This window comes from Bos mutus, chromosome 7 (assembly GCF_027580195.1).
Source record: "Bos mutus isolate GX-2022 chromosome 7, NWIPB_WYAK_1.1, whole genome shotgun sequence".
In the NCBI taxonomy this organism is placed as follows: domain Eukaryota; kingdom Metazoa; phylum Chordata; class Mammalia; order Artiodactyla; family Bovidae; genus Bos; species Bos mutus.
In genome coordinates this window covers 50,481,089-50,495,765 of record NC_091623.1, presented here as the reverse complement: position 1 = coordinate 50,495,765, position 14,677 = coordinate 50,481,089, and the positions used below count along the sequence as shown (strand labels likewise).

The 14,677-nt window shown below is 48.0% G+C and overlaps 1 protein-coding gene and 1 non-coding gene across 2 annotated transcripts in view; one reads left to right on the top strand and one right to left on the bottom strand.

Moving 5' to 3' along the window:
- The first annotated feature begins 1,175 nt into the window (after window positions 1-1,175).
- GFPT2 (glutamine-fructose-6-phosphate transaminase 2) overlaps window positions 1,176-14,677 on the top strand; it is a 45,626-nt gene continuing 32,124 nt past the window's right edge. The window contains exon 1 of the mRNA XM_070373503.1: window positions 1,176-1,476. Within this exon, the coding sequence (XP_070229604.1) occupies window positions 1,314-1,476 (163 nt within the window). The 5' untranslated portion in view covers window positions 1,176-1,313. The remainder of the gene's footprint in view (window positions 1,477-14,677) is intronic.
- On the bottom strand, window positions 13,820-13,891 carry TRNAH-AUG (transfer RNA histidin (anticodon AUG)). Its single transcript has one exon. It is a non-coding gene; the product is annotated as a tRNA-His (tRNA).

The window sequence follows — 14,677 nt, the reverse complement described above, 5'->3', positions numbered from 1 at the left end:
GTTGACTTCCTCTGGCAACTGCCCCAGCTCTGTACTCACTTGCAGCAGCTCCAGCCCCTGCCTAGTTCCAGGCAGCCTGGCACCCTCCACATCAGCCAGGTCTGTCCCCTCTCCCTATATCCCACCTGGAACTGCCCAGCTCTCTGTGACACTGGACTAAGTGTCTGCCTCCCCACCACTTTGTAAGCACCAGGAGGGCCCAAGCTAGATCTACTTTTACTCATCTTTTGGTCCCTACTACTAGGACAGGCACGAAGCCTCCTGCTCAGGAAAGAGGGAAGGAGTGAGTGAAAGTGACAGCCCACTGTGGAGGGGGAAAAGCACATGTGGCAGCTCCTGAAAACCACCTGTTTTCCAGCAGCTTTACTCCACCAACCCCCTCCTCACTGTTGCTCAGCCTCAGTTTTCTCAAAGGTCCAATGGGTACAATAAACACTTCCTCCTGCCAGGGCCTGCAGAGTCTTGTGATGCTAGAGACAGATTACATCAGGAAAACTGTTCTAGACAAGACGTAGAAAGCTTCGTTTCCGGCCCACCCCCCCCCCCCCGCCGCCCCCAATACGACTGAAGAGTATCTGTTTAGAATTTCAGATTTTTTTTTTTTTTTAAGTAAAATAAAAAACACCAGATGGCCTCAAAGTACGCAAATGTTGGGCCAGTTCTCGTGACCTTCCTCGGGAGACCAAGCTGAAAGTGCAGAAAGGAGAGGAAGGGAAGGTCAGGAACTCAGGCTTCGGTGACTCACTGCGGGGCCAGATTAAGGTTGCCGAGATTAGACCGGCCGAGCGCAGGCCAGCTGCGCCGAGAAGTGGGCCAGCACACCTCCGGGACTGGGTGGCTTCCTGGGCTCCCCCAGCTTTGCTCAATTCTTGGGGAATCCCGGCCTCCGATTTCCGGCTCTGCAGTAAATCCCAGGTTCAAGTTCTGACAGCGCCCCCGCTGCCGGATTTTGGCAAAGTCCCATTCCATCTCTGAGCCTACCTGTGCGCTGAGGGATCTAGCGCGCAGAGGGACGCACACTCGAAATGCGGTTTATTATGCGGGACATAGGGCTCTGTGACTTACACTTGATTAAATGACACCACATTACATCTCGGGAGGTGGGTTTCATTGCTATGCCCATTCTACAGACGGGGAAACTGAAGCACAGAGCGACTCAGGCCCCTGCATCTCGATCTGAACTCAGGAAGCTCGCTGCGACCACCAACCTGTTTCCTGGACCCACGTGTTACAGCCGGGGAGCCGCCCCTCGCCTGCGGCGTGCAGACTCCGGGCGGCGGGGTGCCCGCCGTTGTCACGACAACCGGCGGCCAATGGGGAGCGGACAGGCGGGAAGAGGCCCCGCCCCGCCCCCGCCTCTGGCGGCGGGCTCCCGCTATAAGGGCCAGAGGCCGGGGCGCGCTCGGGAGTGTCGGCGGTTATCGGCGAGCGGAGGCCGGGTTCCAGGAGGGGCGCGAGGAGCAGCCGAGATGTGCGGTGAGTGCAGCGCCCACCGCCGCGGCGGCCGCGGGCTCCGGAGTCCCAGCCTCTCACAGCCTGGGCCCGAGAGCCCGGTGCCTGGGACTGAAGGCGGCGCGAAATCGGGGCGCCGACTGACGAGGGGCTCTCGCGGGCTGGGCCTGCCTCCGAGTTGGTCGTCCCACTGCGGGGTGAAGGAGGGGGTCGCCTCACCCCAGTCTGCATCCCACAGCGGGGAGGGAATTGGTCCTGTCCTGGGCCCTCGAAACACAGAGGTGTGTTTCCTCTGCACCTCATGTGCAGTGAGGAAAGCGCCCCCAAATCTCCCACAAAGGCGGCCAAACGCAAGCTAGCGTGCTCCCCGGGCTCGGGGTGCCCATCCCGCCTCTCCATCTCCAGCAACTGAGGAGAGGCGACCACACCTGCTCCGCCCCGGTGGTGTGGGGAGCGGCCCCTGGTGCGCTCGGGAAGGGCCTGTGCGTCCTCCTCGCGTCCCAAAGTGAACTTCTTGTCCCTAGAAGGGTGGATTCCGTATTGTCGCCCCTTTATTGCAAAAAGCGCTCGACGAGGCGCGGGGAAGGAGCAACACCAACCCCCGAGCGTCGGGCGGAATCTGGAAGAAGCCCTAGACTGGGAGAGGGCTGGGGCCCCCGCCTCTTGAGTACCGCGGTGACCCCTTAACGGTGGGGAGGGCGGCCCGGCCCGGCGCGCGCATCACCGATCCCTTACTCTCTCTGCTGGGTCGCCTCCCTGCTGGGGACAGGGCTGAGAACTTCTGCTGGGACAAAAGGTCACTGTGCCTTTTTTTTTTTTTTTTTTCAATTGAGTGGGATTCAGTTACCCATTTCAGCCTCCTGTGGGTGGAGGACCTGTTGGAACGTTTGAAGCCATGAAAGGCCTCTGTCTGACTTTGCTGAGGGCTACTGGGGTGGAGTGTGCCAGCGGTGAGCTGTGGGCCAAAGTCTGTACAGGCCTTGTTTCTGAGGCCAGGAGCTCCTGTAAAAGTGAAAAAGGACCAACTGATGGAGGAGCAGGCAGCCGACTTTTGGGATGCAGCCTGCCCCAGGCCAAACAGACATCAATTTAAATTCCGTAACTCTCAGCAAAAATGTCAAGATTCCTGGGCATCATTGGTATTGTATATAATGGACTGCCTGTAGGCCATTCCTGGGGAGAGAGAGAAGACAAAGGTGGCAATTTTGCCAAAAGGCTTTGGGTTCCAAACTCCTTAGTGTGACATTCAAGGCCCTTGGCCCCCTGGTGGTCTTAGAGCCAGACTGGTACACTGAGATCCGCCCACTGGGCCTGCCCCTCTAACATGAGCAGCCTCTCCCTCCTTCTTCCTCTCAGATGCCCTTCTGCCCTTACAACCACCTTAACTTCCATCCCAGCTTTGGTTTGTAACTAACCCATCAGGGCTCCACACTGGTACACCCCACCCTCCAGCCCTCAGTGAAGTCAAGTCTTGTGGAATTCCTGCCTGGGAAAGTTGTTTCCTTTTCTTGTAGCCAAGAGAAAGTCTTAGCTGGGCGCTAATGTGTCTTTTCGGAGAAGGCAATGGCACCCCACTCCAGTACTCTTGCCTGGAAAATCCCATGGACAGAGGAGCCTGAAAGGCTGCAGTCCATGAGGTCGCTGAGGGTCGGACACGACTGAGTGACTTCACTTTCACTTTTCATTTTCATGCATTGGAGAAGGAAATGGCAACCCACTCCAGTGTTCTTGCCTAGAGAATCCCAGGGATGGCGGAGCCTGGTGGGCTGCCGTCTGTGGGGTCGCACAGAGTCGGACACGACTGAAATGACTTAGCGATAGCGATAGCAATGTGTCTTTTACATATTTCTGATTCTTGCGCAGAGGAAGCTGTCCTGGGCTCGGAGCTTACAGCAATAGTGGGCTGGAATTGAACCCATTGGTTTGGTTTGTTAGTGTTTTTTTGGATTATTGTATGGTCTGTATGTATATGGCAAGTGATACTGGTTTTCCTTTATGTTTGTTTTCCTTTTGTAATGAACTTGTTTAAGTTTTGGAACTTTTGTCAAATTTATAGAAAGATATTCAAGAAATGATTGTGCATTTGATACCAGGGTAGTGCAAAAATCACGAAGGTGCTCCTGGAATAAACCAGTTACCCTCTTCACTTTACATTTGGGGAAATTGAGGCCCAGGGAAATCTGTGCACATCTTTGAGCAGTTGTTTTCTCTGGACTGGCTGTGGCTCCACTGGGATCTGCCACCTTAAAGCCATCTCAGAGCTCAGATCTCTGGAGCTGGTTCTGCAGGGGTCAGCAGGAGTTGAACTAGAGGTCTTTCCTTATCAGTTGCTGATGACCAGGCTCACAGTGGCTCCTGATCCCCCTTCTCTTTGCTGCTTCTCCTACAGGAAGCTAGACCCAGTTGTAGTCAACCCTTCGCGCAGTATGCAGATGACCCTCAAAGTTTCAGTGAACTGAGAAGTTTAGCCTGGCAGCCCCATGCCAGACCAGCGGACAGACATCTTTCTGTTTGGTGTAGAAACAGAAACTTTATTTTTTTAATTACTGTAGTTACCAAGCTACACAATAGGGAAATTTCACATAATTAGGTAGGATTTTGACTTCCCTTGAAAAAAGATGAGCAACTCTGAGTCTGTGTTTCTGAATAGTTTACAGTGGCCCCTGGAATGACAGGTGCAGACTCCCTTGTTCTCCCACAATGACTCAGCTGCCTCACTCACAGATGTTACCTGATGGCCCCCATGCAGTCTGAGCTTGGGACCCCAGCATAGTGGAGACAGGGACACTGAATTTCCCCAGAAGAGAGGGAGGGACCTGGGACAGTGCCACAGGCCTGATTTCAAGAATGAGCTCTGCAGAGAGAAGAGGGTGCTAGGCATACCAGACTGAAGGCACAGCATATGCAAGGGCATGGTGGCATGCATGCGTGGGGATATGACAGAAAGAATTGCGTGTCCTGTCTGTGAATTCTTAAATCTTCTCTGTCCTTCATATATATGTCTGTTTGTGCTCAGTCATATCCGACTCTTTGCAACTCCGTGGACAGTAGCCCTCCAGGCTCCTCTGTCCATAGCATTTCCCAGGCAAGAGTAATAGAGTGGGTTGCCATTTCCTACTATAACCATATATGTTTAGTAACCTTTTTGTGGGCCATTATTCATCCTATTGCAGTTGGATTCTTGCTTTCAGATGCTTTCCCTAAGAAGAGTCCAGTATTGCCGATTCCATGTAGCCACAGATTGTCCAGATAGCCAGAAGCATATTGACCAGAGAGCTCCTGGTCAACACCCAACTCCTCTGGTCCCAGCACTCCACTCTCAAACTAGAGCCACTGCAGTCAGGAGGTGAACATGGGCATCAGTTAAATATCCCTTCCTTCACCGGCATCATGCTACATACCCAGTTGGACCAAGTAGTTTTCATACTTTCTCTAAAAGTCAGTTCCCATGTCATATAAATAATGTGCATCTTGCTCTCCACGCATGTAGGTAATACCCTTTTCATCTACCTCTTTCTGCAAGACACAGGCATGGTTTTATTCCCCAGAATCAAGGCAGGCCAGGACACACACACACACTACACACACCATCTGCACAGGGGTCTTTCAGGAGAGTTTGTCAGGTGCTTACGGGGGTTTGCTTGCCTCTTGTCTTAGCTGAGGAAACAGCAAGTCAGGGAGATTACTTGACTCAGGAGAGCTCATCTTTCTGTCCCAAAGTTCTTTCGGCTCTCAGAACCCTGTCATATTTGACACTCCCTTCCTCCTTGTAACAGTTCAGTTCATGAATGGATACCTCAGAAGAGACTGGGCTTGAGTTGATAGAGCACAGACTCGGGGGTCAAGTCACCTAGCTTGTTGCCTCTCCAAGTCACAGGAATCTTGAGAAACAGAACCCCCTACCCAGTGATGTGCAGATAAATGTTAAACAACTCTTTAGCTCTTTAGTTCATCAGTTTCTGTGGTAAGAATACTCTTACCATGGCTGATTTCAGGTAGGTCATCAAATATGAGGTCCCTGAGCTTAGCACTGGGAAGAGAGGCACACAGTTGGTCCTTAGGAGCCAGTCTTAGGAGCTTCCGAACACCAGCGCCCCTACTTGTGGGACTTTTCTGGCACTCTCATGTGGAGGGCTGCAGTGAGGCCAGCAGAGCAGGGGCTCTGCACAGGCTGCTACCCTCCTCCTGCTCCTGTTCCTCCTCCTCTCCATCATCATGCCATTTCCCCATCAGTCTTATTCATCAGGGGTTTCCCAAGGTCCGAGAAACCTTCTGGAGATTTTGTGATATAAGATTAGCAAATGGGGCTTTTTAAATTGAGTTTATTTTTATATTTAGCAAAAATTTGCTTATGAAGGAATAGGAACTTGAGGTTACACTCTTGGGAGAAAGTTCTGAAGATACATTAGATGCAAAGCCAAGTAATTTCATCTAGTCATCTGCCCCTTTAATTTTCAAAGGAAATATTTCACTGTAAAGAAAAGAAAAAAAAAAAAAAACAGTTTAGCCAAATATGACAGTTTGAACTTTTTTCTTGAAAGTTTTTCAGTACAGAGTATTTATGTGTTGCTTCCCCTTTGTTTTGGTGAAATGGTGAAATGCTAATGGCACAGGGACACCACGAGTTTTTTGTTAAAAAGAAAAATGCCTTGCTCACACTTACCATGGAAAGCAAAGTCTCCTATTATTCCAGGGGTTCAAGTGCTGTAGTAACTTTAACCCTGGGAGTCCCGAGGAGGCCTGAAGTAGGGTAAGGCTGTCCCCAGAGGAGCCAACCCCCTCCTGACCCTGAGCCAGGCCTGGGGGCTCCTCTGCCTCTGCTTGAGGACCCAGCTGTGGGATCTCGTGCTTCCTTCACACCTCCGTCTTTACTCACTTTACTCTCACTCTGCAGGGAAGCAGCAGGAATTGTCATCCGGGCTTCATGAATAAAGTAGCCTCCCTGGTCTGCATGAGGGAGGCCTGGACATCCAGAGAGTCCAAAGCCCCCTCTCGCAGCCCTTGCTCTTGGCCTGGTGGCCTCCATCCTGGGAGGCCTCACCTGGAAAAGTATACTCCTACCTCCCCTGGCATGCCACACACACACACACATCTGACACTCAAGCACAAACTCACACACAGGTACTCACTCACACAATACACACCCAACACACATACCTGACACTCAAACACACACATACTCTCTTACACACACACACACACACACACCCCACATACCACACACACACACGAATTCTATGAGGCAGAGATCTCACTGGCCGTGTCTTCCAGTTTAGGACTCAGAATATTATCTAATCTCTATGAGGCTCATGGACTAAGGACATCAGATGCTTCAATTCAGAAAAGCATTATTGGTAGTAGTGGAAAGAGCAACCTCTGACGGGAGGATGCCAGCCTGGCTGAGTGGTGACATAGCCCTAATGGAGTAAGCCCCTACCCTGTGTGAGGTACAGGTGGTGGTACTCTGTCTGGGACTGTCCACCCTCAATCATAGGGCAGTGCTTTTCATTGAGAAGCTGATCCTTGGAAAGATGGAGAGGTTTTCAAAAACTATAGCCACAGAATCAGAATATGGACCCCAATCCACCCTCTGTGGACTTAGACCTTCTTCCCTCATTGTCCAAGCCCCAAATGACCCCTCTCCCCATTTGGTACCCCTACACCATAGGGGTAGGTTCCAAGAGTTCAGAGATCCTAGTTCTGGCTAGAAATCCAGAAACATTGCCCCTCCATCTGGTCATTGTTATAAAAACAAATTCACCTGAAGGTTTGAAGCACCCCTGCCTTCATGGATGGACCTCTGTGCTGTCTTTGGTCCTGAGTCCCTAGATAATCTCTCAAGCCATATTTGAAGGGAGCATTAGAATTCGCAGACCCCCAAGGTGGGCTGGGCCAAGGGGCCACAGTCCCTCTCAAAGGGCTTGTCTCTATCTCGCATCACATGTGTAGTCTCTTCTGGAGTCCCTCTGTGTTTATCGGTGTTTTTCTCCCTTTAGAACCTTTTCTCACTCTTCTTATCAGTTTTAAGAGTGGGACCCTGAAAACACAAAAAACCTCAAATAGCCAAAGCAAACTTGAGAAAGAAGAATGGGAATGGAGGAATCAACCTTCCTGACTTCAGACTATACTACAAAGCTACAGTCATCAAGACAGTATGGTACTGGCACAAAGACAGAAATATAGATCAGCAGAACAAAATAGAAAGCCCAGAGATAAATCCACACACCTATGGACATCTTTTCTTTGACAAAGGAGTCTAAAATATACAACGGAGAAAAGACAATCTCTTTAACTAGTGGTGCTGGGAAAACTGATCAACCACCTGTAAAATAATGAAACTGGAATACTTTCTAACACCATACACAAAAATAAACTAAAAAATGGATTAAAGATCTAAATGTAAGACTGGAAACTATAAAACTCCTAGAGGAGAACATAGGAAGAACACTCTCTAACATAAATCACAGCAAGATCCTCTATGACCCACCTCCCAGAGTAATGGAAATAAAAGCAAAAATAAACAGTTTGGACCTAATTAAACTTAAAAGCTTTTGCACAATGAAGGAAACTATAAGCTAGGTGAAAAGGCAGCCTCCAGAATGGGAGAAAATAATAGCAAATGAAGCAACTGACAAAGAATTAATCTCAAAAATATATAAGCAACTCCTGCAGCTCAATACTAGAAAAATGAACAACCCCATCAAAAAGTGGGCCAAGAACTAAACAGACATTTCTCTGAAGAAGACATACAGATGGCTAATAAACACATGAAAAGATGCTCAACATCACTCATTATCAGAGAAATGCAAATCAAAACCACAATGAGGTACCCTCTCATGCCGGTCAGAATGGCTGCCATCAAAAAGTCTACAAACAGTAAATGCTGGAGAAGCTGTGGAGAAAAGGGAACCCTCTTACACTGTTGGTGGGAATGCAAACTAGTACAGCCACTATGGAGAACAGTGTGGACTTTCCTTAAAAAAACTGGAAATAGAACTGCCATATGACCCAGCAATCGCACTGCTGGGCATACACACCGCACCGAAGAAACCAGAATTGAAAGAGACACGTGTACGCCAATGTTCATCGCAGCACTGTTTACAATAGGCAGGACATGGAAGCAACCTAGATGTCCATCAGGAGATGAATGGATAAGAAAGCTGTGGTACATATACACAATGGAATATTACTCAGCTATAAAAATGAATACATTTGAGTCAGTTCTAATGAGGTGGATGAAACTGGAGCCTATTATGCAAGAGTGAAGTAAGTCAGAAAAAGAAACACCAATACAGTCTATTAACACATATATATATGGAATTTAGAAAGGCAATAACAACAACCCTATATACAAGACAGCAAAAGAGACACAGATGTAAAGAACAGATTTTTGGACTCTGTGGGAGAAGGCGAGGTGGGATGATTTGAGAGAATAGCATTGAGACAAGTATATTACCATATGTAAAATAGATGACCAGTGTAAGTTTGATGCATGAAGCAGGACACTCAAAGCTGGTACTCTGGGGCCACCCAGAGGGATAGGGTAGGGAGGGAGGTGGGAAGGGGTTCAGGATGGGGGGACACATGTGCACATGTGGCTGATTCATGTCAGTGTATGGCAAAAACCATCACAATGTTGTAATTATCTTCCAATTAAATAAAAATTTTTTAAAAAGACTCTGAAAAGCTGTTTGGAGGCTCTGGATGCCAGGATGGCAGAGTGGGCACAGGATATACCCTGAGCTGCAGTGGGTATATCCTGGGCCAAGGCAGCCTCTGCCCCAGGCCTGGGCATTTCTCCAACCAACTTGGAGGGATTTTGCCATCCCTCTTGGGCAACAGAGGGAGGTATGTAGTGAGAACCAGCCTTGCTGTGGCTTGCCTCTGCCCTGTGGGGAGGGGGCTGGATGGGAAGAGAAAGCTGGAGTCAGAAAAAGGAGTGTCCCATGGAGGGGTTGACCTCCTAGGGGTCAGGGGAGAGTGTATCAGGATGGTCTGGACCCCACCTGGGAGTTCTGAGTGTGTCCATCAGCAGCCAGGTGGGCATCTCCCCACAGGCCAAATCCCATCTGCCAACTATTTAGAATCTCCTAACTAGGATTCTGAGACAGGTCTTATGCTAATTTGGGGGGCAGCAGTGTTGAGCCGCCTGCAGTCAGGTACACCTAGTTGTGAATTGCTCAACTCTTTGGCCTTGGAGCCAGAAATGCCCTGTCTGTCCGTGGGAGCCACAGCCTGAGCATAGGCATTGTGAGGTTTAGATAAAATGCGACTGACGCATGGGAAGGCTTCATAACTGATTGTAGTAATGGTTGTGATTTACTTTGCAGCCCCTTCTGGGATACTTCCCCAGGACATGGTCCATTTATCTAGAAGGCTGTCCACTCCAGCCCTAGGATGCTCAAAGTACACGGTAGCTGGGGGTGGGTATTGCTGGGGCATATGTCTTTGTGCTTGATTGTCTTGGGATTACCACAGGAGCAGTGCCTTCCTGCCCTGGTGAAAGGAGCTAACACGCAGGGACATCAGGCTCAGCACCACCTACCTCTCTGGCCTTTCTGTCCCCAGTGTTTACACGTTGGGCTTCTCGCTGCTTGTGTATTGAGAGTGGCTGTCTCCAGCCCAGCTCAAAGGTCACCTTCTCTAAGATCAACTCCTTAAACCTGTTCATTTATTGATGCATTTATTCATTCAAAAAAATAGTTACTGAGCATCTAAAATGTACCAGGCTCTGCTCTGGGTTCCGGGCAATGAATAAGCAATGGATAAGACAAATAAACAAGACAGGTGTGGTCTCCATCCTCATGAAGGTTATAATCTGGAAGGGAGTCAGACAGAAGACAAGAAGGGAAGTGCTATACGGGAAATAAAGGGGTATGTGACTTTTTAAAAGTTGGGAGAGGAGACAGCCTGCAATAGGCCAGGTGGGCGACCTGTCAGCTGGCACCTGCAGGATGAATTGAAGCCACCTCTTCAGAGAGCCAGTCCCAGAGTCCTCTGCCCCTTTCCCATCTCTCAGCACCTGGCCTCTCTGCCTGCAAATCTCCTGAACAGGGGGGTGGTCCCTGTGTACCACGTCCTCTCATGACTCGCCCTGCAAGGCCCCCTGACTGGTGCGTCTCAGCAGCACCTAGTTCAGTGATGTGGCCCCTGTGGGTCAGAGAAATGTGTATGGGATGATTTACATCTTAATCAAGTTGTCACCAGATCACACATTTGGTTTAACCATCATTTCTCCAAGGAGAAAGCCAAAAACAAATAACTAAAATGGTACTATTTTCCTTGTGGTTTTATTTAATCATTTTTCAAGAGCTTCTTGTATGCCCTGTGCATACCTGCATTTGTGCCACATGCTCCCCAGGAGGAAGAAGCTCCTTGCCTGTTCCGTTTTCACAGACACAGGCACTACTCTGCAGCAGACACTGTTCCTGTTGCTTTACAAAGACTCCTGTGAATTCTCTCAACAACCCTGGGAAGTAGGTGCTGCCATCCCCATGCTCCCCTGGGAGCTCAGTGACTTGCTCCAGGCCACATAGACAGAACAAGGGGTGGGCTGGGATTTGAAATCAATATTTGGCAAAGGCCGCAGGTGGTAGCTGTTACCTCTGTGCTTCTCACTGTCACAGACTAGTGAGCAGGCGAAAGAGGAGTCACTCAGGTGGCTGTCTTTTTCCATATGAGACTGGCTGTAAGACAGTGCTTTCTCCCTTGCTGAGGCTACTGTTCCTCCAGGTGAGCAGAGCTGGGGAGCTACGGTGAGGTCGAACTGGGCTAGATGACAATCTACCCACCACTCTCAATATATATAGCAGCATCTAGTAAAATACTATATGCAGGCACACAGCAAAGTATCCTGACTGTACAAAAAGGACATATGCAGTGGAAAAGAAATGTCTGCCTTTTGTCCAGCATCCTCATCAGAGGCCCCTGGGTCTCCCAGAAATATTCTACGTGTCTTCCTGCCCCACCTTAGATAGTTTACACATACTCTGCAGGCCACTTTTTCGCTTGACACATCTTGGAGATGTAGCTTGTTTTCCAAGAGAACACACAGCTTTCCCTTATGCTCTGTGTAGGGCTGCCTGCCTGTGGCCCTGCAGTGGCCGTGTGTGGCTGCGCCATCACTTACTTGCGCCCTGCCAGGCATCAGGCTGTCCCCAGCCTTCAGCTACTACAAACAGCTCTGAGCAATGATCTTCATACATGCACACTTCAATCTCAGCACAGATATCTGCTTAGATACATTCCTAGAAGCGCAGAAGCTTGATCACTAGATGTGTACATTTTAATTTGAGAGATTGCAAATTGCCTTCCAAGACAGTGCACAAATTTAAACTCTTATTGTCAAAAACTGGTTAATCTTAACTGATTTCATGGGTAAAAAATGGATTCTCTCTGCAGCTCTTAGTGCTGATGGAAGGGATTCCAGAAGGGAAATCGGACATGAATAACAAGCAAGATTCCTAAGAAAGTAGCTTTGTATTCTATTTCATTATTTTTAAAACAGTAAGAGCCTCATGGAGGTGCTGGTTTATTCGCTCTCATCTGGTAGCATGCAGGGAGAGTGCAGCCAAGAGCAGAGGAGAGAAACAGTGCTTAAAAGAACTTACTGAACACATGTTGGTATGCTAGAGATTTCATGTTAAAAGTTAGATTTATGCCTTCTTGCGCAAAAACCTTGAAAACCACTTCTTGGCAACACCTCTCACCACAGTAATCAACCAAACAGTGTCTGAGTGGCTGCCAAGCCTCCCAACTGGGTGTGGACACAGCTGGTGCTCCTGAGGGCCAGGACCCTTTAGCCGTTCCAGCTTCTTCCAGCCCATCAGGGACTGTGGAGCAGCAGTCAAGGCAGCCGCAACCAAGGAGGCTGTGGCAGATCTCAGAGCCAGAGATGTATATGTGCCTGACATGAGTTCAGAAGTGAAGTGTGACCCAGAGGAAGGGGAATTACAGGGCGGAATTGGAGAGCAGAGCCATACAGCACTCTTTGGGAAGAGCATTTTGGATTTAAAAGAACTGGCCTGTGGGTGGGCCTTTGTGTCATTTGCAGTGGCTGTTAGCTCTGTTTTGTGAGGTGCAGGTATAATTCTAGAACGATTCCCAAGGTGCAAGGAAAGTTTAGCAGTTTAAAAGATACAAAAATGGTTTAGTGAGTTGCTCCGTCCTTCATATAACCATCTCTCATAGCTCTGTGCTCTTTACATTGACTGGAATTTCACTATATCCCTCCAGGGAACTTCCTGCCTTTTTTTTTTTTTTTTTCCCAGAAAAGTTAATATTATGAAAAGTTTTACCTAATCATAGATTTTGGTGATGGCTACACAACTCTGTGAATATACTTAAAAACCATTGTACTATACACTATTTCAAGTGTATCCTATTATGGTATGTAACTTATGAGAAATGCTGGGCCGGATGAGGTACAAGCTGGAATCAAGATAGGTGGGAGAAACAACAACCTCCACTAGGCGGATGATACCACTCTAATGGCAGAAAGTGAAGAGGAACTAAAGAGCCTCTTGATGAAGGTGAAGGAGGAGAGTGAAAGAGCTGGCTTAAGACTAAATATTTAAAAAAACTAAGATCATGGCGTCCACTCCCATTAGTGCATGGTAAATAGAAGGGGAAAAGTGGAAGTAGTGACAGATTTCCTCTTCTTGGGCTCCAAAATCATGGTGAATTGTGACTGCAGCCATGAAATCAGAAGACAATTGCTTCTTGGCAGGAAAGCGATAACAAACCTAGGCAATGTGTTGAAAAGCAGAGACATTACTGATAAAAGTCCGTATAGTCAATATGGTCTTCCCCGTGGTCAGGTACAGTTGTGAGAACTGGACCGTAAAGAAGGCAGAATGCCAAAGAACTGATGCCTTGAACTGGGGTGCTGGAGGAGACTGCTGCAAGTCCCTTGGACAGCAAGGAGATCAAATCAGTCAATCTTAAGGGAGATCAATCCTGAATATTCACTGGAATGTCTGATACGGAAGCTCTAGTATTTTGGTCATCTGATGTGAACAGACAACTCATTGGAAAAGTCCCTGATGCTGGGAAAGATTGAGAGCAGAAGGAAGATAAATGGCTGGATGGCATCACTGGTGCAATGAACATGAACTTGGTCAAACTCTGGGAGATGGTGAGGGACAGGGAGGCCTGGTATGCTGCAGTCCATGGGGTCGCAAAGAGTCAGACATGACTGGGCGACTGAACAACAATATATGACTTGTATCCCAACGGTGGTGGTTTAGTTGCTCAGTCGTGTCCAACTCTGCAACCCTGTGGACTGTAGCCTGCCAGGCTCCTCTGTCCATGGGGTTTCCCAGGCAAGAATACTGGAGTTGGTTGTCATTTTCTTCTCCAGGGGATCTTCCCAAACCAGGGATTGAACCTGGGTCTCCTGCATCATAGGCAGATTCTTTACCAACTGAGCCATCAGGGAAGCCCCTGTATCATAATAGAGCTGTTAAAAATTTACATTAAAAAGTAATGGTCTTTTTTTATATTTAAGTAAGTTGACAAAAGTACATCTTCTGGCCAGACATGTTTAGGTTTGAAGTATAGGATAAATTGTGAGCTCCTGAAGCACAGATGCTTAGCTGGGGAAGTGCTTCTCACCTGACCTAGAAGACAAAAATAACTGACTACCAAAATTATCCTTGGCCATTTTTAAAAGAAAACATCTGTAACTTCTCAGAAAGCACACTGCGCATGTTTTAAAATATAAATCCTGCATCTTAATACTTGTGTGCAAATATATCCTATATACAGTAGCATACAGTACCTAGAAATGCAAAATATAATATTTAGCACTGTATAATTTTATGATCTTTTTTTGACTGTGTCTAGATTAATTTTAGCAAGTTAAATTTCATGTGATGTGACCCTTGTTACTGCTTCAGTTCATTTCAGTTCAGTTGCTCAGTCGTATCCGACTCTTTGCAACTGCATGGACTGCAGCATACCAGGCCTGCCTATCCCTCACCATCTTCCGTAGTTTGCCCAAGTTCACATTCAATGAATCAGTAATGCTGTCCAGCCATCTTCCCTGTCCATCGCCAGCTCCTGGAGCTTGCTCAAACTCATATCCATCGAGTCAGTGGAATATAATATTTACTTAATTGAAATTTAATCATTCATTCATTTATACAGTATTAACTTGAATATAATCTAGAAACATCACAGAAATATCACATGAGTGGTTTGCTATATAATCATTATCAGTCCT